Genomic DNA, 24,348 nt, shown 5'->3' on the forward strand with positions numbered 1-24,348 from the left:
CCTGTTGACCTTATGGGAAAGGAAGCTGCATGGTTTAATGGTCCGAGGAGGGAAAGGATTATTGTTGGTCTGGAAGGAGGGGGAGGTTTTAAATAGGAGATGACTATATCGAAAGTTGTTCCCTATTTTGCTGCTACTCCCTGATTTGCGGTGCAGCTGGCATCTCTCTCCTTAAAGTAGGTCAGTGTCTCATCATGTGCTTTAATGCAGATAGCGACCTGCAACTGAGAGTTCTTCCCTCAATATCTGAATGCTCCCTGTCGTCCAGAAAATTCCTGCTTACAATTTGTGCACAACTAGATATTAATCAAAATTATCATTCTGCCACTTTGTGCAGATCTCTCTTTCACTTCTGTGTATTCCCAAGTGGAATGATTTAATTATAGCATTGAGGAAGACTAAATGGCATGCCTTCATCTCTGATACCACCCTCCACTGACATTATCAACATAATGCGCTATTTCATAGGTTTTTCTCTATTGATGCATCCCCCTGTTAACTGATGTCATGCCTTAACATCAGTAGCCACTGGAAATAAGGCATTCTTAACAATAGCTCACATGGAGGGTGGGGGGGGGCAACATCTCACTTCTTTGTAAATCCTCAATTTATGCTTTTGTGAACTATTCATCAGACAGTTGGAAATGCTTCCTCATGTAATTAAGTCTCCATTTAATCTCCCGTTAACATTTTTTTGTTTCATAATTTTCCAAGGGCATAATTTTTCCCAATTTAGTCATAATTATAATCTCTCACTCCTTACTACAATATGCTTCAAAAAATTATTTTCCAAGAGCTGTGAGAAATGATCCATCTGAGACCGAATGAATATCATAAAGAAAACAAAGATATTGAGTTCATTTGGCCATGCACTATTCTCAAAATTAGTAGCTGCTTTCCTTGCTAATTGTGGATAGTTTTCTCAGCCACAGTCATTAAAAGGACTGATTAGGCTGTTTTTATTTTTAAAAAATGGGAAAAGTATATACTTTTTTACTTATCTGAATGTGGAGACAGAGGGAATGTAGTTCATTCTTCCAAACTCTGTATTGTAACTTTAGCTACTAATTGTTCCTACAGGGCTTCACTTCTCCCATCTAAATTCCCATCTAGTTCTTTTGCCAATTTCCATCTCCTGACCCCACCCCTTTCTTTTTATCTTTTTCTTTCTAAAATATTTTTTATTGTTTAACAAAAACCCTTTACACAAGATATACTAATGATATCATCTACATATCAAATATTAATTGTAAATTAGAAGCCTAACCATAATTATTACATAATTTATTTTAGTCAGGACATCAAATTCTGTAATTTTAATAATTAAGCAATTGAATCATAACTCATACTATGTCTAAAATTTATACAAATACATGTAAAATTCCCTTATATATTTTATACTTCTCTGATGAGATCATGTTGTTCTGTAATATGATCCATAATCTGTAGTTATCTAATCTAATCTCCCAATTCTGCTCCTTCCCTTATTCTCTGAATTTCTTCATCTCCTAGTATTCTTCCTTCTTCCCATTCCATGAAACAGGTTAGCGCAATGACACTACGGAGACCACTCTTGCTGTGGCAAATTGGCTACCCCTCATCCCCTACCCCCCACCCCCGAAGGTGGGAAATTATCCACTCTGTCTCTGACTGAGAAATTACATAGGGACTTCTTTCCCCACCCCGTCATCCTTCTTCATGGAAATGCCATTACATCCTCACTCCAGCTTCTATTAATTTGTCCCCGCTCACTCAATTCACTGAAAAATGGTACAGTATCCCACCCTGCATTATCTTGGAAAGATGCAGTTTGCCTCCAGCTCCCCTCCACTCTCTAGAAATAATGCAGCTGGTTTTACCTGCTGAATAATGATGCAGGCCCTTCCATTTCCTGGAAAATTGTTTATTCTCCTTTTTCAGAAGAAATTGTACTGTTGCCCCCATACTTATTGCTAAATGTTAACGGGGAGACTCGTCTGCCATAGAAACTTCCTTGCTCAAGTTTGGTGCAATCTGCTTAAAATTAAAAAAAAATACAATGCCATAAAATAAATCAGTACAGTCCCTGTATATATGTGTGTGTGTGTGTGTGTGTGTGTGTGTGTGTGTGTGTGTGTGTGTGTGTGTGTGTGTGTGTGTGTGTGCGCGTTTGTGTGTCTAGAGAGAGAGAGAGAGAGAGAGAAAACAAGTCTCTCCTTCATACCCATTTTGTTTTTTCTCATATATATTTTCAGGGCTTTATCCTCCCTCAGCCTAGTCTGATCCAAAGTAACTTATTGAACACAAGTTACATTCATTTATTCAGCGACTACAGGTAGGTGTATTAGTAAACTCAGAAATGGAAGCACAGTATTAACCTGTCACTGGCAAATACCAAGCTGCATGACTAATCCAATGACAGCTTCTCAGATGCTATTGTTCTTGCAGATGACACAACAGTAGTTGGCTTCATCAGCAATAACAATGAGCTGCGCTACCGGGAAGGGGTGCAAATAGTATGAGAGTTACAACCTGAATCTCAACGTGGACAAGACAAATGAGATGATCATGGACTTCAGGAGGACCAGGATCGACCAACCTCCACTCCACATCAACAACACTGCAGTAGAGAATGTAGAGAGCAGCAAGTTCCTTGGAGTTAACTAGTGACCTATGAAGGACACTCAACATCTCCTCACTTGTGAGGAAGGTGAAATAGTGACTGCACTTCATGAGAAGACTAAAGCGGGCAAGCGTACTGACCACCATGATGTCAATCTTTTATAGAAGCTCTATCAAAAATGTCCTGGCCGGCTGCGTCATAGTAAGGTATGGTTGCTGCAGAGAAGTGGATTGAAAGTCAATCTACAGGATCATAAGGGTGGCAGAGAGCATAATTGGAGTTCCCTCCCCACCCTCCACTCCCCCCAAACCATCGACATGACCAATTGGGATCATTGTCTGAGGAGGGTACATAAAATTATTTCAGCTGCTCCCATCAGGGAAAAGATGCAGGAGTATCAGAGCCAACACCACCAGGCTGAGGAACAGCTTCTTCCTATGGGCAGTGAGAATGCTGAACAGTCAAATGAACTGCTCACATTAACCACCTGACACTCTCATTTGCACAAAACAATATTTATTTTTATAGAGAAAATACTTGTCCTGCATATGTACTGTTTGTCTGTATGTGTGTTCCGTCTGGTTGTTTGCCTGCATTTTTACACTGAGGACTGGAGAACACTGTTTCATCAGGTTGTACTTGTACAGTCAGATGACAATAAACTTGACAATTTGCCTATCATCGAATGCATTGAGCTGCAATATTACTGGGTAAAGTTCTATCATTGTTACAGTATGATTCAGATTTCATATTTATTGTCAGAGTAGATGACATCATGTACAACCCTGAGATTATTTTTCGTCTGGGGGGAGGCTGAATTACTGCTTATTGGTAATGCAAAAAAAACCCTGTACTCAACATGCAAACAATAAAGAAATGTAAACAGACTAACTGCAATACAGAGAAAAAAAAAATCAATGAAGTGCAGAAGTAAGAGTCCTTAAATGAGTCCCTGATTGTGTTTTGTTGAAGAATCTAATGGTGGAGGAATAACAGCTTTTCCTGAACCTCGTGGTGTGAATCTTGTGGGTACCAGTGGGTGAACATGACCTTACTTGTATATTATCTCACCACACTTTTGAGTATAGACCAGAGAAAGTCGATTGTTTCCAGGTCTGTGGCTGATCACGGCCGCACCCCTGTCACTTTATGTTATTGGGGTGGACGTATTTGCTGGACATAACTATGATACGAGACTATCATTGAATGATACAGCATTGGTAAGTACAGGTCTGCTGCTGGTCACAGTGGGGGTGGTCGCTGTTTCAGGGATTATATTTAGATAACTGATTATATTTAGACAGCCTTTGCGCAGACAATTGCTGAACCTGGAGCTATGAGGAATACCTGGGGTAGAATCTGATGGCAGATGCTTTCCTTTTGCTGCCACAAGTTTGCTAAATCCCTGAATAAATGAAGTCAAAATGTATCAAGAGTCACAGGCGGATGCAAGTAATGATCCAAAAGGGCCTGTAGCATTTGTCATATTTTGAATGTGTATTTACAGCTGTGACAGTCACCTGGGAATCATCATGAAGGAAATGTCCCAGATCTTACTGTAGCAGAATATTTTGCACCATACCCAGTTAGTTAGACTCTGTTCCTCACCATTCAACTGCTTCAAGTGTTTGTTGTCTGTATTTATCAACTGGTACTTCATGAAGCTCCCCTTGGGACATTTTTTCCAGGTGCTTCCTTCACTTCCTATCCACTGACTCCATACCTTTCACTGGCACCTCTGAGACCGAAATAGTGTTCCCGGTTCCACTGTTGTACTTTATCCCAAGATGAGTTTTCATCTGCAACCCCATGCTGTCTTATCCCTTTTAATCTCACTGGACTCTACCCCTTCTTCAGGTCAACTATTGTTCAAATATCGATCTCTGCGTTTGTGACCTGATATCCTGAATGGTCTCCCGAAAATCATCCTAGGTCCAGAGTGATCAGTGGTCCTGTTCTTGCGACAGGAATATTTTTATAAAATATTCACCCTTTTTTTAAAAAATCTCCGCTGGCCTCAACTGTCACTGTGTATGAACCTTCTCCAGTTATCCAGTTACATTTTTGTAACTTTTTGTTGACGACACAGCGTAAGCCAAATCCGTCCATTGAAACCTGTGCCGCCCAATTAACCTACAACTCTGTTCATGTTAGAGGGAGGGAGGAAACCGGAGCACCTGGGAAAAACTCTCAGAGGTCATGGGAATAGTGTACAAATTGCTTGTAGACAGCATTGGGTTCAACTCCCAGTCATTGGTGCTGTAACAGCTCTATGCTAACCATACCACCCTTTAAGATCACTGTGGTCCTTCAAACCTTATCATAGAATCACCCATTACTGAACAGGATCTGTTGTCCAGGAATCCTGGAGGTCAGGATTAAATCTAGTCATTGAAGCTGTGAAGCCGCAGTTCTACTAGCCTTTCCCATGAGTTACCTCAATGGTGTCCTCATTTTAATTGTTCCATCACTGGTGATGTTATTTTGTCTATCATAAATTTAAATTAAAGTGACGGAACAGTTGGCGTAGTGGTTTGTGCAGTGCCTTTACAGTGCCAGCGATCGGGACTGGGGTTCGAATCCCACGCTGTCCGTAAGAAGTTTGAGCATTCTTCCTTTGCAAGCGTTTTGAACATGGGCTCCGGTTTCCTTCCACCCTTGAAAATGTTCTGGGGGTAGGTTAATTGGGTTTAAATTGGGCGGCACAGATTTGTGGGCCAAAATGGCCTGTTACCTTGCTGTATGTCTAAAAAAAAGTTTTAAAAATGTAACTTCAGCTTTGGAATACCACCTCACCCATGTTAAACCCTTCTACCTTTCTACTTCTCTCTCTCTATATATAACATAACTCCAGAACATTTAGTCACCTATCCTTATCTTCCTGAGACAGGTTCTCTTTCTATCTATATTCCTTATCTTCCTGAGACAGGTACAGATACACGATCCTTTATCCGGACATCTAAAAGCTCCAAAATCCGGCAAGTGGGGATCGGAGGTTGGGGGAGGTGGCCGATGGACTGGCGGTCGGGGGATACTGCTGGGCGGCCGACAGCCGAGGTACCGGCGGCCATGGGAGACTGCCGGCAGCCGAGGAACGCAGTTGGGGGAGACTGCCAGGCAGCTGAGGGACCGGTGGTCGGGGGAGACTGCCAAGGAACTGCGGTCGGGGGAGACGGCCGGGGTTGACTGCTGGGCGGCCGACGAATGCGGTCGGGGGAGACTGCCGGACGGCCGAGGGACCGCGGTAGGGGGTGACGGCCGGGATAGACTGCCAGGCAGCTGAGGAATGCGGTTGGAGGAGACAGCCAGGTGGCCGAGGGACCGGTGGTCGGGGGAGATGACCGAGGGACCACAGTTGGGGTAGACTGCCGGGTGGCCGAGGGACTGAGGTCGGTGGTGTGGTCGGGCAGCCGAGGGACCAGTGGTCGCGGGAGACGGCTGGGCAACTGGAAAGGGGTGAAGGTGGATACGGCAGCACAATTCGGGTGGGGTTTTCAAAATCCAGAAAAATCTGAAATTCGGAACAAACTGTCCTTCAAGGGTTCCGGATAAAGGATCGCGCGCGTGTGTGTGTGTGTGTGTGTGTGTGTGTGTGTGTGTGTGTGTGTGTGTGTGTGTGTGTGTGTGTGTGTGTGTGTGTGTGTGTGTGTGTGTGTGTGTGTGTGTGTGTGTGTGTGTGTGTGTGTGTGTGTGTACATATCTATTCTGCGACTGAGTTGTAATTGCTTGTTGTTAATTAAGCAAAGTGACTGAAGGTCATTTTGTGTTTAACCTGGGGGTTCAGGTTTCGGCTTTATAGCAATATTTGCTAACAAGCCCTAGAGACAAGACTGTGACACTCAACAGTTCAGCGTTGTAGTCCTTGACTGCTAATTCACAAGTATGTCTGGGGCAACAATTGAACTGAGATTAATAACATTTTCCAGACATTTCTTCACAGTTTTAAGATGGTGGTCCTAGGGTCAGAATGAAGTTGTGAATTGACATGGTGTAATCCTTCAAATTACATTGTTACACTTCAATTAGAAAATTAATCTGAAAATGGAAGAATAGGTCAGGTTAGGAAGTGATGGTTTTGGGGAATGGGAATTAACAGGGGCAAGGTTAGCGAGTAGGTCAATGGTGAAAGGAGCAAAACTAGGGCAAGGGTCACAGTTGAACTTTGGAGTTTAGAGGTGAGGCCAGGAAGTTCAGGGATCAGGTGTCAGTGGAAAAATGATGCAAGGCTATGGATTGTGATCATGGATTGCTTAAGGATGGAGAATATTATTGCTGGTTGCGGCCAGGGATAAGGAGGGATCGGGTTTTAATAGGTTATATATTGTAGGCACATTCAAAAATTGAGGGAGATGAGAAGAAACCTGAAAAGATATCTTGGATATCTGTAAGAGAGGCTTGATTTTTGTGGAGCTTGATTGTGGTGTGAAGAGTGGTAATTGCAAAAAAGCTTCCAGTGAGGAACATTGCATTGCTTGGAAATTGAGTAAATCCCTACTTCCATGGGAGCTTTTCATGAGCTGATATTTTAATTTCCAGTAGCATGGAAATTGGATATAGCTGTGGGGAAGAAATGCTGGAAGCAGTAAGAACTTAATCATTTCTGCACCCACCCTTCAGGCAGAGAAGGATCAGAGAATTTAGAGACTTGCAATGATCCAGGGACATTTCGGCCAGCTGCTAAACTAGAGTGCAATCCTGTTTAAATGTTTTCTAATTTATGTTAAATATTTATCTAACCTGCAGGTGCCTATCTTGTTCCATACTTCATCTTGCTCCTTATCATTGGAATTCCTCTGTTTTTCCTGGAGCTTGCAGTAGGCCAGAGAATAAGAAGAGGAAGTATTGGTGTCTGGAATTATATCTGCCCCAGGCTGGGAGGCATCGGATTTGCAAGTTGCATTGTGAGTATCCGAGTGGAATTCAATACACATGGCACTAAAGCATGGCATTACTTTGTGAGTTCCTTCCAGCAGACCATCTCCTCTCATGCTCTCCAAGTGCTCTATTCTTCTATTCCTCCACTCTCTCACTTGTAAAAGTACTAATTCCCTCTCACAAATTTTCTTTCAGACTTGGCCGTTCTCTCTCTGTAACTCTGCACTTTTGCACAGCATCTTTCTTGTGCTATGTATGAGATGTCTACTGGTCTATGCGCAAAACAACCTAGATCACTGTGATTTTGATATATGTGACAACAGACAAACTTATCATTAGGGGGACAGTTTAGAAATATTTCCACGGTTGTTTTTTTTTAAAAAAGGAAGAGTTAGAAACAAAGCAAAAAGGTTGAGTGAAAGCAATTTTTAAAAGTATTTTTGTTAAGTTAGAAGCCGATTCCAACCACTTAAACGCATGCCACCCAATTACACACAAATAACCCCACAACCCCATACATTCTGGATGGAGGGAAGAAACCAGAGCACTCAGATGAAACCCATGCAGGCACAGGGGAATGTACAAACTCCTTATAGGCAGTGCCAGATTCTAACTCTGGTCATTGGTGCTGCAATAGCATTGCTATTACACTAACTGTGCCGCCCAGAATCTCAATCAGCAGTGCTACTCATTCACTTCCGAACTTTACAGAGATGGGAGAGAATAACCAGCCTATCCTCAGAGCCAGGTTGTCCGCTAAGTTCTGTATTGAAAGTGCACATCTTTTCTCTCATCCCTAATCCCACTCTCGTTCCCCACACTATGGAACCATACTGCCCACTTTTAACCCTTAGTGGTTATGCAGAACATCATACCCACCTATATTAATTCTATTTTCTATCACTTGGCCATATGTTTTGGTATCTCAAATGCTCATCCACATGCTTCTTAAATATTTTGTAAGTATTTGTAAAGAAATATCACTGCCTCTGGATTTTATCCACCTTCTGTGTGGGGAAAAATAATGTTTCTCAGATTCCCTCTTTATCTTTAAACTATATATTCTGGTTTTCAGTACTTTTATTATGGAGAAGAGCAAATTATTATTTACGCTAACTGTGCCCTTCATAATGATATATACTTCAATCAAGCTCCTCTTTAACTCCCTTTGCCTCAAGGAAAACCACCTCAGCCTATCTAGTGGGTCAGACTTGCGGGATGGTTGCTTGGCCCACAAGGGAAGGCTGACCTTTGCCTCCACAGGTACTGCCTGACTGCCTGAGTCCCTTCAGCAGCTTGCTTTTTCTTGCTGCAGATGCCAGTTCCTTGGGGTCAGCCTACCCAGACTCTCCTCTCAGCTGAAAGGCTTTATCTCAGCCAACATCCTGATGAACAGAATAGCAAAAAATACACTGGCTGCAAGGAGGTTATGGTTGCACCATAACCTCCTTGCTCTTCTATTCTGTCACCCAAATGATGAAAATGAGAATCCCATATGTCTTCCTATTCACTGTATCTACTTGCAGTGTCACCTTGAAAGAACCTTGGATGAGTATTCCAAGTCTTTTTGTTCTCAATATCATTTAATGTTCTCCTTCAGGAACATATTAAATCCAGTCTAGTTTAAGAGTTTTTGCTAATATCATCATTATTTTTGTGTGATAAATGTAAGGGTGTCCTTTGTCATTACCTTACTATTTATGTAATTATAGCCCTTCATAATATTGCAGCAGGACATAGGCAGCAAGTTAATATTATTGAGTGCTTTAACTTGTTTAGCCCTGTTTTATTTCAGAGTTTAACATTTTTCAAAACGTACACTTTTATTATCACCAACAGAATCTGATTGTCATTCCAAATTAAGGGATTCAGAGGGATACAATTTTTTTATTGTTGCACATTTATAAAGGAAGAGATTTAATTACAATTGCAATAAATCCCCTGGTATCTGGCACCTGGGAGGATTGGTGGAATTAATGTATTTTCCAGTTGCCTGAGACTTTCTCTTACGATGCTGAACTAATACACTGCAATTCGAATAAACAGCTTAAAAGACAAAAATACTATATTGTATTTTCAATGAACAAACTTCACTTGCATTGAATATATAAGCCTTAAAGCATTTTACTTTTGTTTCAGTCACATTCTTTTGAAAACATTTAACTGCCGCTGCATCTGCAGGTTCCTCCCCCTCAATTGAGCCACCCTGAAAGAAAAACAATAACATTATAGATAATTAACTCCCCCACCCCTCAAAAAGTTTACATATAAAGCCTCTGACTCTTTCTAAGCATGAATAAGGAGACACTTTAAGATAGTCATGCCAACGATGAGTGGCATCAAACAGCTCTTCATCCTGAGTGGCGCCATTGCTGGTTCACACAACTTTATTCAAACAGCTGCTATGACCAAAGCACGGCCAAGGAACTTCGCTGGCTGAATACTGGCTCCCATCTTCATCAAACCATTGGCAACCCAAGTTCCAGATCCCAACCTCTGACACAATCAAGAAGCCTTCAGTGCCCTCATAGCCTGCGTGGGTTCCTCATCTGCGTATTCTTCAACCTCAGAGCCCTTCACTTGTTCGCCGTTGTAGTCACTATTCCATGGGTTATCTCTTCTGCTTCTCCTTTTCAAATGGAAGTGGTCTCCCCATTTTCTGGTGCCCTGAGCCAGTCCACTGTTTTTCCCAGAGTCCACAACCCCTCAAAGCCACTGTTGAACATAGATATTGCTATTTTGGGCCAAGACCCCACAGTCGCACCTTTAACAGTCCATTTAAAGCTATGCTTGCTATGTCTGTTACTTATTCAGTGCTTTCTGTCTTCCCACTAGGTTTGTTTCTTTGTTGGGCTCTACTACAACGTGATCATCGGTTGGAGTATATTTTACTTTTTCAAATCTTTCCAATCCCCTCTCCCATGGAGTGAATGTCCTCTAATCACCAATGGCACTGCCACCAGTAAGTAATTGATTTCCTTCAGTGGCTGCCACAGTAATTCCATGTCTCCCACTCTTTGTCTCTTCCAGTTATTCTTTGAATGTCCCGATTCCAGGAATGAACTGTACAAAATTAATGAATATAAGAAATAAGAGGATTAGGCCATCTAGTCTGTCGAGCCTGCTCCGCCGTTCAATGTGATCATGGCTGATCTGATGATAGGCCCATCTCCATTTACCTGTCTTTTCCCCATGTCCCTTAATTCCCCTACTATGCAAAACTCTATCGAACTTTGTCTTAAATATGTTTACTAAGGTAGTCTCCATTGCTTCAATGGGCAGTGAATTCCATAGATTCACCACCCTCAAGGAAAAGCAGTTCCTCCTTATCTCCATCTTAAATCTATATCCTGAATCTTGAGGCAATGTTCCCTAATTCTAGTCTCCTCCATCAATGCAAGTAACTTACCAACTTTTAACTTCCATAATTCTTCTAGCTTCCAGCAAGTACAGTCCCAGACAACTCAATCTCTCCTCTTAGGCTAACCCCCTCATCTCTGGAATCAACCTGGTGAACTTCCTCCAAAGCAGTACATCCTTTCTCAAGTAAGGAGATCAGGCAATTGTAGTCCAGATGTGGCCTGACCAGTACTGTATGCAGTTGCCGTATAACCTCCCTGCTCCTAAATTCAAACCCTCTAACAATGGAGGCCAACATTCCATTTGCCTTTTTGATAGCCTGCTCTACCTGCAAACCAACCTCTTATGGTTCATTCCCAAGCCCTTCTGCATGGCAACGTGTTCCCATCACTTTCCATTTAAATAATAATCCAATCTTCCATTTTTGTTTCCAAAGTGGATATCCTAACATTTACTGTCATTGTACTCCATCTGCCAGACCCGTGCCCTCTCTCTTAACCTATCTATATGTCTCTGCAGACTCTCCATATCCTCTGCACAATTTGCTTTTCTGCTCAATTTAGTGTCATCAGCAAACATAGATACATTAAACTCTGCTCCCTCTTCCAGATCGTTAATATATATCGTAATATGTATATGCATGGAAATTTAATATATTGGCTCAATAGCAGGAAACAATTTCAACTAGACATTAGTCGAAGGCAGAAACCGTGGTTCTATGCAGTATCTTGATGTTTTCTGTCACTCAGTATTAAGCTCCTTCTAAGTTTATCCCTTCATTCTGGTTCAGATCAAAGTTTTAGAGAATCAGTTAACCACAATTTTGTGTTTTGTAATGGGTGCTGACCAGAAGTTGTGGTTCCAAATCAGGATCTCTTCTTTCAATACTAACTGATCCTTTTTTTTTGCTTAAGACTCTCTATATATAGGGGTGGGGACACACACCTCAGGTGATGAATCCCATTTGACCAGTGAAATTTTCATAATAATATTGTCCTTGGGACTGTAACAAAAAAAAAATGCCGATAATAGAATTTCTCAGATGAGGATTCCTCCTCAGAGGGTCTGATAGCTCAGTGGTTAGAGCATTGGTCTTGTAAACCAGGGCTCGTGCGTTTGTTCCTCGCTGAGGCCTCATTTCTGTGAGGGGGGCTTGACAAAGTGGCAACTTTCTGTCTTCCTTATGGTAGATAAAGTCAAAGAATTTTATGTATGTAACATTCTAAATGTAGTATTATGTGACAATAATGGAATCTTTACCTTTTCCTCAGACAATGTCACTCCCTGAGGTCTTGCCCGGAGTCTTTCCTCTGATTTCCCTCACCCCGGCCTCTCCTGCCACATGTTGAAGGCCAATTGCTCCCTCCAGCACATTCCCTCCAGCACATTCATGTGATTTGGGTTATGCTCCCACGCATATGGACAAACAAAAACCTGGACATACTTGAAAAATTAATTATTCTTATTTTGACACTAATATGATTGTTCTGATCTTATGTCAGTCGTAGAGCCAGAATGTGACAAGAGTTCGGCTACAACCTACTTCTGGTACAGAGACACTCTGAACATTTCCAACAACATTAATGATGGAGGAGGCCTCAACTGGAAGATGACACTTTGTCTGTTGACTGCCTGGTTTATTGTAGGATTATGTACCATCAAGGGCATCCAGTCATCTGGCAAGGTAAATCTTTCACTTTAGATCAGGAGAGAGCAAAACGTTCTTTGGTCTTAAACACACTCTTAGACTGTTTAATAGGTCTGCAAAGTAGAAGGTTTATTGTCTTTGTGACTCGAATTGCAATCATCCCGGGAGACTTTGATGTGATAGTGATGGGGCTTAATCTGTCTCTAACCTGTACTGCACTTCCTTGAAGATTTTAAGGGATGGAATTAAACTAGTTTTACTGTCTATCTTGTGCCTGTCATTCCCTTAGATTGTTTCCATGGAATTGTGTAAAAGTTAGTTTATCCTTTATTTATCGCATGCAATCTCTGCCCTAGGAGTGTTTGATAGGGCAGTGCGAAGGGAGATTTGTTCTGTATTTAGGGGATAAACTTTGAACCTAATGTAAATCACAAAATTCTGTAGACACCATGGTTGAAGTAAAAACACAAAATGTTGGAGAAGCTCAGCAGGTCACACAGGGTCCTTTATGTAGCAAAGATGCAGAACTGACGTTTCGGGCTTGAGCCCTTCATCAAAGCATGAGAAAATGCCGGCAAGCGTCTGAATGAAAGGGTGGCGGGGGGGGGGGGGGTGGGGGAAGGAGATGGCAAGGCAGGAGATGATAGGTGGAGAAAGGAAGGAAGGACAGCAGGACTAAGAGGGGGATGGTAGGGCTGTGTGAGTGAAAGAACTGGAAGCACAAGAAAGGTGGAGGGGGAATAAAAGGCGAGCAGGTTGAAAGCAGTGAAGTCAATGTTCATGTAATGTGGCTGGAGGGTGCCCAGATGGAAAATAAGGCATTGTTCCTCCAATCTGTGGGTGGTCAGAATGAGACAGTACATAAGGCCATGGACAGACATGGTTAAAATAGTTGGCCACCGGGAGATCGTTGTGGTTGCGAACGGAGTGGAGGTGCTGAGTGAAGCATCCCCCAGTATGCGACTGGTCTCTCCGAGGCAGCGAATGCCACAAAGGGAGCACTGATGCAGTAAATAAGTCCTCTGGATGTACAAGTAAAGTGTTGCTAAAAGGTCTGTTTGGGGCCCCAGGCTGTGGTGAGGGAGGAGATGAGGGTGCAAGTGTTGCACCTCCTGTGGGGACAGGGGAAAGTGCCAGGGGTGCGACGGATGGGGAGAGATGAGTGCATGAGGGAGCGGTCCTTGCAGAAGGCTGAGAGGGGAGGAGAGGGAAAAATGGTGGGATCCTGTAGTAAGTGCCAGAAATTCCCGTGGATGATGTGTTGGATGCGGAGACTGGTGGAGTGGTAGGTGAGGATGAGGGGGATTCTATGTTTGTTGCGTAGAGAGAGACAGGGCGGATGAGTGGTAAATGGAGGAGATGTGGGTGAGGGCTGAGTTGATAGTGGTGGAGAGGAAGCCTTGTTTGTGGAAGAAGGCAGACATTTCAGAAGCTTTGGACTGGATGACCTCACCTTGGGAACTGATGTGGTGGAGACGGAGAAATTGAGAGAAGGGGATGGAATACTTGCAGAGGGTGTGAGGAATGTAGTCCAGGCAGTTATGGGAGTTTGAGGGTTTATAGTATATGGCAGTGGAAAGTTGGTCTCCCGAGATGAAGACAGGGAAATCCAGGAAGGGGAGAGTCTATCTGAGATGGACCAGGTGAGTTTGAGATCGGGGTGGAAGTTCGACGTGAAGTGGATGAAGCTGACAAGCTCATAGCAGGTGCATGAGGCAGCCCGGATGTAGTCGTCTATACACCGGATGAAGAGTTGGTGGGGGGGTGTCCTTGCCTTTGCAACATAGATTTCTCCATGAAGCCTACAAACAGGCAGGTGTAGCTGGGACCCATGCAGGTACCCATGGCTACTCCTTTGATTTGGAGGAAGTGGGAGATTTAGAGTGAGGATAAGTCCTGCCAGGCGTAGATGGGTGGTGGTAGATGGTTACCGGTTGGGTCTTTGGTCCAGGAAGAAATGGAGTACTTCCAGACCTTCTGTGTGGGGGATAGAGGTATAAAGGGATTGAACATCCATGTGAAGATGAGGCAGATCTGTTTGGGGAATCTGAAGTCATTGAGGAGATGGAGGGCATGTGAGGTGTCGCGGATGTAGGTGGGAAGGGATTGGACTGGGGAGAAAGAATAGAGACAAGGTAGGATGAAACTAGTTCAGTGGGGCAGGAGCAGGCAGAAACAATAGGTCTACCAAGATGATTGGGTTCACTTATCTTGGGTAGGAGGTAGAAACGGGCAGTGTGGGAGTAGGAGAGAATGAGGTTGGTGGCCATGGAGGGGAAGTGACCTTTAACGTAGATTTACATTGTGTTTTGTGCTTTGTGGTGTTGTTTTTGCTGTGATTACAGAACTTGTTTCTGCCACTCATTATGTACAATCCCATTATTTTGCAATGATTGATTTTTCAGGTGATGTACTTCAGTTCTCTGTTTCCCTATGTTGTTCTGATTTGTTTCCTGATTCGAAGTCTCCTCCTCAGAGGTTCGGTTGATGGAATTCTTCATATGTTCACTCCTAAGGTAATTTATGTCTTGCATTGTCATTTGGGATTCACTTTAGAAAGCAGATAATTGTTGATAAGCTGAGTTGATAAGTTCAGTGCCGCTGCAATGGATGAAACTCTGGCTTTATCCCACTTCCTGAGAGTAAGTAGTTGCTCCAGCCACATCATTAATGCAGGAGGAAGCAATAGATGAATGATTTATCTTTGAAGAGAGATATCGGTTACAGTGCCAGCGATGGGGACCAGGGTTCGAATCCTGCGCTGTCTGTAAGGAGTTTGAATGTTTTCCCTGTGTCTGCAACGGGTTTTCCCTGGGTGCACTAATTTCCTCCCACCATTAAAAATCTACCGGGGGTGTAGGTTAATTCAGTGTAAATTGGGTGGCATGGACTCGTGGGCCTAAATGGCCTGCAACTGTGCTGCATGTTTGAATTTAAATATAAAATTTAAATAAATTTTAAAAATTAAATTTAATATTCCAAGGACCAGAACCCCCCTTGCTTCGCAGACATTTATGAATAGGGTTTAATCCTATTAGTTTATTTTTGTAAATTTAGCTTAATCCAAAAGAATAATTGAATAGTTCATTGCTAACATCCCAATGAGGCTGATTTTAGGGGGTAATTTGCATTGTTAGAAAGAGTATAAAGGTAAATCTTGTGGAATTAAGGATCCTTTGTCTCAAATTATTTGGCATAACCAGCCAATGAGTTTGAAGTCAGTGTGATTTTGATTGTTTTTTTTTTAATTCATTTCCCTTCTGTGTCATAATTTCCATGCTCCTTTATTTTAGATCCAAATCTCACCCCTCAAAGTAACTTTAAACCCCACAAACAGATATATGAAGAGCAGAAGCAGAGTAAGGGACAATATTGGTCCCCTTGAAGATCAGAGTGGTCGGCTATGTATGGAGTCTAAAGAGATGGGGGTGATCTTAAATGGTTCTTTTTTTTGCATCAGTATTCACTCAGGAAACTGAAGGAAGCAAGTAAAACAAGCAGTGAGGTCATGGAACTGATGTAGATTAAAGAGGAGGAAGTGCTTGCTGTCTCAAAGCAAATAAGGGTGGATAAATCACCAGGATCTAACAAGATACTCCTCAGTCCTTGAGGGAGGCTGGTGTAGAAATTGCAGGGTCTATAGCAGAAATACTTAAAATATCCTTCACCACAGGTGTGGTGCTGAAGGATTGGAGGTATCTCATATTTTAAAAAAGATTCCAAAAGTAACCCTGAAAATTATAGGCCAGTGAGCCTGACATCAGTAGTAGGTAAATTACTGGAAGATGTTCTAAGAGAATGGATAGATGAGTATTTGGATATCCAGGGACTGATTAGAGATAGTAAATATGGCTTTGTGCATGTTAGGTCATGCTTAACTTATCTTATCAAATTTTTAGAGGAGGTTACCAGGAATGTTGATGAAGGAAAGGCTGTGAATGTTGTCTACATGGACTTTAGTAAGGCCTTTGATGAGGTCCCACATGGGAGGTATGTCAGGAAGGTTCAGACGCTTGGTATTCATGGTGAAGTAGTAAACCAGAATCAACAATGGCTGTATGGGAGAAGCCAGAGAGTAGTGGTGGATGCTTGCTTCTCAGACTGGAGGCCTGTGACTAGTGGTGTGCCTCAGGGATTGGTGCTGGGACCATTGTTGTTTGTTATCTATATCAATGATCTGGATGATAATGTGGTAAATTGGATCAGCAAGTTTGCAGATGACACCAAGATTGAAGGCATTGTGAACAGCGAAGAAGGTTCTTAAAGCTTGTAGAGGGATCTGGACCAACTGGAAAAATTGGCTGAAAAATAGCAGATGAAATTTAATGTGGACAAGTGTGAGGTGTTGCATTTTGGAAGGACAAACCAAGAAAGGACATACACGATAAATGGTAGGACACTGAGGAGTGTAGTAGAACAGAGGGATCTTGGAATATAAAGGTAAAGGTTCATTCTTTGGCTTGGCTTCGCGGACGAAGATTTATGGAGGGGTAAATGTCCACGTCAGCTGCAGGCTCGTTTGTGGCTGACAAGTCCGATGCGGGACAGGCAGACACGGTTGCAGCGGTTGCAGGGGAAAATTGGTGGGTTGGGTTTTTCCTCCTTTGCCTTTTGTCAGTGAGGTGGGCTCTGCGGTCTTCTTCAAAGGAGGTTGCTGCCCGCTGAACTGTGAGGCGCCAAGATGCACGGTTTGAGGCGATATCAGCCCACTGGCGGTGGTCAATGTGGCAGGCACCAAGAGATTTCTTTAGGCAGTCCTTGTACCTCTTCTTTGGTGCACCTCTGACACGATGGCCAGTGGAGATTATCATGTAATACTACATTTAGCTTGTAACATACATGAAATTCTCTTTCTTTTGTAAGGCAGACAGAGAGTTGCCACTTTGTCTAGCGCCACTCATAGAAACCTACAGCACCTAGTGTTGTTAGATAGTTCCTCCTCCAAGTACTGACCAGGCGGGAGCCTCCTTAGCTTCTGACATCAGGCAATCTCGGGCGTATTCAGGCTATTAGGCATAGATACATAATTCCCTGAAAGTGGCATCACAGTTAGATCGGGTTGTAAAGAGAGCTTTTGGCATATTGGCCTTCATAAATCAAAGTATTGAGTATAGGAATTGGGATGTTATGGTAAAGTTGTAGATAGAAAGAGTGCAGAGAAGATTTACTGGGACATTGCCTGGACTTCAGGAACTGAGGAATGGTTAAATAGATTAGGACTTTTATTTCCTAGAGCATAGAAGAATGAGGGGAGATTTGATAGAGGCATTTAAAATTATGAGGGGGATAGATAGAGTAAATGTAGATAGGCTTTTTCTACTGAGGGTAGGTGAGATACAAACCAGAGGACATGGGTTAAGGGTAAAAGTGGAAACGTTTAAGGGGAACATTTTCACAAAGGAAGTCGTGGGAGTGTGATACGAGCTGCCAGCTGATGTGGTGAATGTGGGCACAATTTTAACATTAAAGAAGAATTTTAACAGGGGTACGTGGATGGGAGACATATGGAGGGTTATGGACCAGGTGCAGGTTAGTGGAATAGGTAAAAGATGGTTTGGCATGGACTAGAAGGGCCCAAGGGGACTGTTTCTGTGCTGTAATGTTCTATGGTTCTAAATAAGCTGTCATAAGTACAATTGTAGAGTCAAATGTGCTGTTGAGGTCAGTGAACAAAACATCAAACAAATGTATGGCCTACGTAGCTCAGACCCAGGCCTTATCCGCTACCATGGGAACAAGGTTTCAGTTTTACTTAGACTGAACTGTTCCTTGTTGATTTAATATTACAGCTCGAGAAGATGATGGAATCACAGGTATGGAGGGAAGCTGCTACACAAGTTTTCTTTGCTCTTGGCCTTGGGTTCGGAGGAGTCATTGCATTTTCCAGTTACAACAAGAAAGACAACAATTGCCACTTTGATGCTGCCCTTGTGGCTTTCATTAATTTCTTCACCTCCATCCTGGCAACACTTGTGGTGTTCGCTGTCCTGGGTTTCAAAGCCAATGTGATGAACGAGAAATGTGTCATAATGTAAGTTTGCCTGAACTTCACAGAATTTATGTGTACTTGTAAGGGAGAATTTTAATCCCAAAAATAACCGAGTACTTGTCAGGGGAGATGCATGTGTGAGTCTTCCAGATACGTTCTTTTGACTGGTTTCCATCCTTGGGAGCCAATGTGCTTTAGCTATCATAAAAATGTTAATATTCAGGAAACTGCCTTTCTTCCCTCTCTCTCTCACATATTTTGTGCTTTTGCCATTGTTTCTGAGTGTTCCATTGTAAGTCTCAAACATTCCCAGAAGAGTAAAGCCCTCTGTACTCCTCAGTTCTAACTGAATATCCATATTCAGTTTAAAAGAGCTGGTCTGGTGTTTTTCACGTACATAAGCATCCATCCTCTGCATCTGTTAACATTGAACAGGACGTTCTATTCTTTTCTGCGTCATGTCCATGCGTAGGTTCCCCTTACTTTGTTTGTTTTAGCCACTCCAGCTGGTAGCAAATTCCACATTCCCACAACTTTTCCATAGAGTAAGTAGAGCCAAAGTATTTCTGTTGGTGAATGGTTTAGTGACTGGGAGGAGGGACACAGGTTTAATGTTCTGGATTAAAGTGCAGTCATGATCTGGAACTCACTGCCGGTCTGCATGATGGGAGTGGAATCAGTGCTTTCACGGGAAAGCTCCATCACTCAACCTGGGTGTGTTCTTATTGATTACAGGGCTAGGGTCCTTGCTGAAGCAAAAGTAAGTGACTTGCTGGAGAAACTCAGTGGTTCGAGCAGCATCTCTGGAAGAAAAAGAACTGTCGACGGCTTGGGTCAAGACTCTGCATTCAAGATGTCGACAATTCCTTTCCCTCCACAGGGGCCTCACTTTCTGCTGAGTGTATCCAACAGTTTTTTTTTTGTTGTAGACTCCAGCATCTGCATTTTCTTGTGTCTCCAGTACATTCTCTCTCTAAAGATTTGGTTGCAGTTATAGGATGTCTTAATGTAAAGGGAGTGCTATATTAGGAAATTAATTTTATTGTGATAAAGAAACACAGACTATTAGGAATGGAAGTAGTCCACTTAGCCTTTGGCCCTGCTCTGCTGTTCAGTATGATTATGTCTCCATGTCACCCTTCTGCTCTCTTTCCACTGTCCCTTGATTCTTTTACTTATCAAGATAGCATTATGATGTGTCTTGCCCTTCACACCCTTCTGTGGTAGAGAATTTCACAGATTCACAATTGTCAAAGTGAAAGATTTTCTCATTTCATTCCTAAATGTCTTACCCACCCCCCACCCCCCCATATCCTGTCCAGTTTGTCTGGCATTTTCAGATCTCACATTAAGTTTAGACATACAGCATGGTAACAGGTCCTGGCGACCCATGAGCTCATGCTGGCCAATTACACCCAACTGGCATACAACCTCGGTGTGTTTTGAACAGTGGGAGGAAACCTGAGCATCCTGAGGAAGCCCATACAGACATGAGGGGAATGTACAGGACAGCGCCAGATTGGAACCCAGTTCGCTGGTGCTATGACAGCGTTGTGCTAACTGCTGCGCTAACAGTGCTGCCCACTTCTCCTTTGCATCATATGTTATACTGAGCTGCCTTCTCATTCTACTCTGTGTACCTATTGCATAGATATTCTATATCCATGAAGGAGGTCATTTTGGCCCACTAAATTAATGCTAGCTCCTGAAACACTTCCTTTCACCACTGATTTTCCCTCAACCTATTCTCCCCATATTTCCATGAACTTTCCCATATCTACTACATAATTAATTGAGACGATATGCGGCAAGTAATCAATCTATCAACCTGCACAATTTTAGAATGTGGAAGGAAACCACAACACCCAAGGGTACCTTGTATAGTTTCAAGATCAAGATTCATTTATTGTCATGCAATAGTAACAGAACATGTAATATGACACGAAAGTGCAGACAGAAGATGCTCCATTAGTTTCGCCCATTGCCCCATACGATATGAGAGAGAGAGAGGGAGAGAGAGAGAGAGAGAGAGAGAGAGAGAGAGAGAGAGAGAGAGAGAGAGAGAGAAGCAAAAGAGAGCCCCTTCAGAGATATTGAGTGCCCGTGGATTTGCCTCCCGCGCTCCTGCAGCCTCTGCAGCCACACAGACTTCTGTTCGATCTGAATGAAGAATCTACAATCTCCACATACTTAGCATACCAAGGACAGGGACGAAACTGGGTGACTGGAGCTATGAAGTAACGGCTCCTGCAGATGTGCCACTGTGACAGTCCTGCCATTCCCAGAAATCAGTCTGCATTCCCTCTGTGGCAGCTATATCCTTTCCCAGGTGGGAGGCACGGTTAGTGTAGGGGCAGCACGGTCAGCGTAGCAGTTAGCGCAGTGCTGTTACAGCGCCAGTGACTGGATTTGAAGTTGGTGCTGTCTGTAAGGAGTTTGTACGTTCTCCCCGTGTCTGTGTCGGTTTCCTCCTTCCGTTCAAAACATACTGTGGGTGTAGGTCAATTGAATGGATAGAAGGGCCTGTCACCATACTGTATGCTCAAATTTAAATTTAAAAACTACACAGGGCTCCCATTTGGTTTCACTGAAACCCTACGCAATTGTGGTGGGATTAACCATAATGATTTCTGTGATTAAAAATCTTACTGACATTTGAGAGAAGAACTCTGCGCTATTTTTCAATGCCATCGTTGATTTCTATGCTTGATTCCTGGATGGCTTGGATTTTTCCTTCCCCTTCTATTGGCAGGAATTCCGAAAAGATCATAGGATACCTGAATGCCAAAGTCCTGAGCCACGATCTGATTCCGCCACACATCAATTTCTCACATCTCACAACCGCTGATTATGGTGAAATGTACAGTGTCATAAAGACGGTGAAGGAGGACCATTTCAAGGAATTAGGGCTGGATACGTGTCAGCTTGAGGATGAGCTGGATAAGGTGAGACTGACATGAATGCCTCTCTCATGGAATGCTGAAACAGTGAAGGAAATGAAGAGATGAATGATGTCTTGATTCTTTTTAAATACTGTGAATATACTCAAAATCCCTTGGATTTAATGTGTTTAGTGAATGCTGCAGTGTGATGTACAAAATAATGTTACTTATTATGAAATCATTGATTCTATAGACTTCTGAGGGGCATTTTTGTCTTTAAAACATTTATCTTTTTAAATGGAATTACAAGACAAAGTGGTGCTGATCAGAACTACATTGGACTGCTTCTAAGACAGTACCTAGAATTTAAATAATCTGGGACATATCAGTAACATAAAGTAGTGCCCTAGGGCTGCCACTAATATCGGCACCCCCTCCGTTTCTTTTAAAAAAACACACACAAAAATGCCCCTTAATTCTTAACTCATGTCCTCTTGTTTTAATCTTTCCTCCTCTTAACGGAAATAGTCTATCCACATCCACTCTGTCTATCCCTTTCATAATCTTAAATACTTCTATCAAATCCCCTCTCAACCTTCTACGCTCCAAAGAATAAAGACCTAATCTGTCCAATCTCTCCCTATACTCTAGATGCTTAAACCCAGGTAACATTCTGGTCAATCTTCTCTGCACTCTCTCCACTCTGTTTATATCCTTCCTATAATTAGGCGACCAGAACTGCACACAGAACTCCAAATTAGGCCGCACCAACGTTTTATACAATCTCAATTTGTAGGCTGTTATCTTTTTTTTATTCTAGGGTCAGTGCTAATCTCCCCATTTATCTCTGGGTGGTGATGTGCTTTGACAGTGCTTTTATAAGGTACCTATCTCAGCACATGTCTGCCACTGACGCCTTCACATGCATGGGGTGTAGCAAGCATTGTGCTTCATCCAAGTTGCTGGTTCCTCGGCCTTGACCTGTGCTCTCTAGCTCGCCATTTCTCCAGCTCTGAGATCCCGAGCATCTCTCGTGTACATTCTCAGGGTAAGCCCCCGACAGCATCTGTGGATACTTCCCTGGTTTCTCCCCCCCCCCCCCCCCCCCCAAGCTGCCTCCCTCCTCCACCTTTGAGTACTCCCTAAAAATTTCTTGATCTGGTAATGATGGAACAAAGCCTGGATCTTCGCCGCAGCCTGCGCCTGACCGGCGATTTCTCGCCAACCTTGGTGACCTCTCGAAGCCATTTGGATGATGCAGCTCTGGTTTGTAGGCAGGGTCATGCCCAGTGGAGGATGTGTTTCAAATGATCATCCCTGCAACCAGGGCTTCTGGAGTCTGCCAGCCCAGGTACTGGGACACCATGGCTGCAGAGTGGCACGAGGACAGGCACCTCCTATTTGTATACTCCTGCGTTGGGAGGAACCTGGTCAATGTTGCCCATCCTCTTTCATTGCCTTTGCTCTGTGCCAGTCTTGGGACTGGGTGGAGAGGTGCAGAGTTGTCTGGCGCAGAAGTATTGTACCCCCCCACCCCCGCCTTTCCCACTGATTCCGTTGCCTCCGTCGGTGGGGAACTGGCCACTGCGGAGAGTTCCGCACCCGTCACTGCCATCTGGTGCCCATGTGCCAGTGTCGTTACCACTTGCCACAGATTAGATCAAAGCAGGATGAATGGGCAAAATAGCCATATTCGTTTTCCTTAGCCATAATCCTCCTCGCAGCTGGAACTGTTCTGCCAGGTGCCAGCATCAGGGGAAACACAGAGCAGTTCCAGCTATATGGGGGATTATGGGTAAAGAAGACAAAGACAGCCATTGACCCTGTTCAACCACATTGAGCGAGGTGCTGGCCATGCCAGAGTGGCCCCAAAGCAGTTCGATGAGATGCCAGCCTGGAGCGGCACTCTGGGGTGCTCATGAGCCCTGGCAGTGCAGCACTGCACCCTTGGGATGGAGATGATTGAGCTAGGGACTCGGACATCGGGCAAGTAAGGTGATGAAAGTGGTGCTCCCCCTGTAAGTGGGGCCCCTGTCCTCTGCCCCCCCCCCCCGCCATACCCTAGATAATGCATATGCATAAACTTTCACACCATATGAAAGCAATGAAGAAGGAATTTAGATGCACGCAGAATCTTGACTTCAGCTGCAATTGTCAGCTTTGATTAATCCACTATTAGATTTTCATGGTTTTTACAGAGGAAATGTTTTGACCTAGGTTCTTGATCACCTTTCTTGTTTGAGGCAGAGCACCTCATGGAACACCAGCATCTCTTTCAAAACCATTATCTTTTAATATTTTTTTAGACATAGAGCACGGTAATAGGACCTTCCAGCTCAGGAACCCTGGCCACCCGATTACACCCAATTGACCTACCACCCCTGTGTGTTTCGAAGGGTGGGAGGAAACTGGAGCATCCGGCAGAAACCCACGCAAAACAGGGAGAACGTACAAACTCCTTACAGACAGCATTGGATTTGAACCCTGGTCGCTGGCGCTGTAACAGCGTTATGCTAACCATGCCAAACCTATGTTAATCATTCCATCCCAAATCAATAATTTTTTATTGACTTTGAAATGCAATGGCCTCAAAGACCATTCAAGAACAACAGCCTTCTCTCTATCATCCTTTCTCAATGAGGTTGACTCACTTGCTCATTCATAACATACCTGCCCACATAGTATTCATTTTCATTCATGAGTCATCTCTCCATTACTATTTCTCTCTCCTCTCCAGTCACTAAGGAGAGGGATTGATGTTTCATCTCTGTTTTGAGTATTGGCCCCTGAATAAGACTTCAATATTGCTGATTAAAGCTGTTTTTTTTTTTCAGCATCATTTATTTATTAAGAGGCTAGTGGGATTCAGTACTTTTGAAAGGATTATGAATGATTTAATGTAATTTCCCACAAGCCTCTTACATTTTTGTTTTGTGAGTTAGAATCTTCTACCTCTGTTTTCATTTGGGCTCCCTCTTATTCTGGTTCCACA

The 24,348-nt window shown here is 43.2% G+C and overlaps 1 protein-coding gene across 4 annotated transcripts in view; it reads left to right on the plus strand.

The window, feature by feature from the left end:
- slc6a17 (solute carrier family 6 member 17) overlaps positions 1-24,348 on the plus strand; it is a 56,141-nt gene that overhangs the window by 17,023 nt on the left and 14,770 nt on the right. For 3 of the 4 annotated variants that reach the window (XM_069941817.1, XM_069941816.1, XM_069941818.1), the window contains 6 exons: positions 7,346-7,503; positions 10,313-10,439; positions 12,340-12,521; positions 14,891-15,001; positions 18,275-18,516; positions 21,227-21,419. In XM_069941817.1, coding sequence (XP_069797918.1) covers positions 7,346-7,503; positions 10,313-10,439; positions 12,340-12,521; positions 14,891-15,001; positions 18,275-18,516; positions 21,227-21,419 — 1,013 coding nt within the window. Of the gene's footprint in view, positions 1-2,234; positions 2,315-7,345; positions 7,504-10,312; positions 10,440-12,339; positions 12,522-14,890; positions 15,002-18,274; positions 18,517-21,226; positions 21,420-24,348 lie in introns of all 4 variants that reach the window. The other variant, XM_069941820.1, reaches the window with a different exon arrangement.

The sequence above is a fragment of the Narcine bancroftii genome, chromosome 5, assembly GCF_036971445.1.
Source record: "Narcine bancroftii isolate sNarBan1 chromosome 5, sNarBan1.hap1, whole genome shotgun sequence".
In the NCBI taxonomy this organism is placed as follows: domain Eukaryota; kingdom Metazoa; phylum Chordata; class Chondrichthyes; order Torpediniformes; family Narcinidae; genus Narcine; species Narcine bancroftii.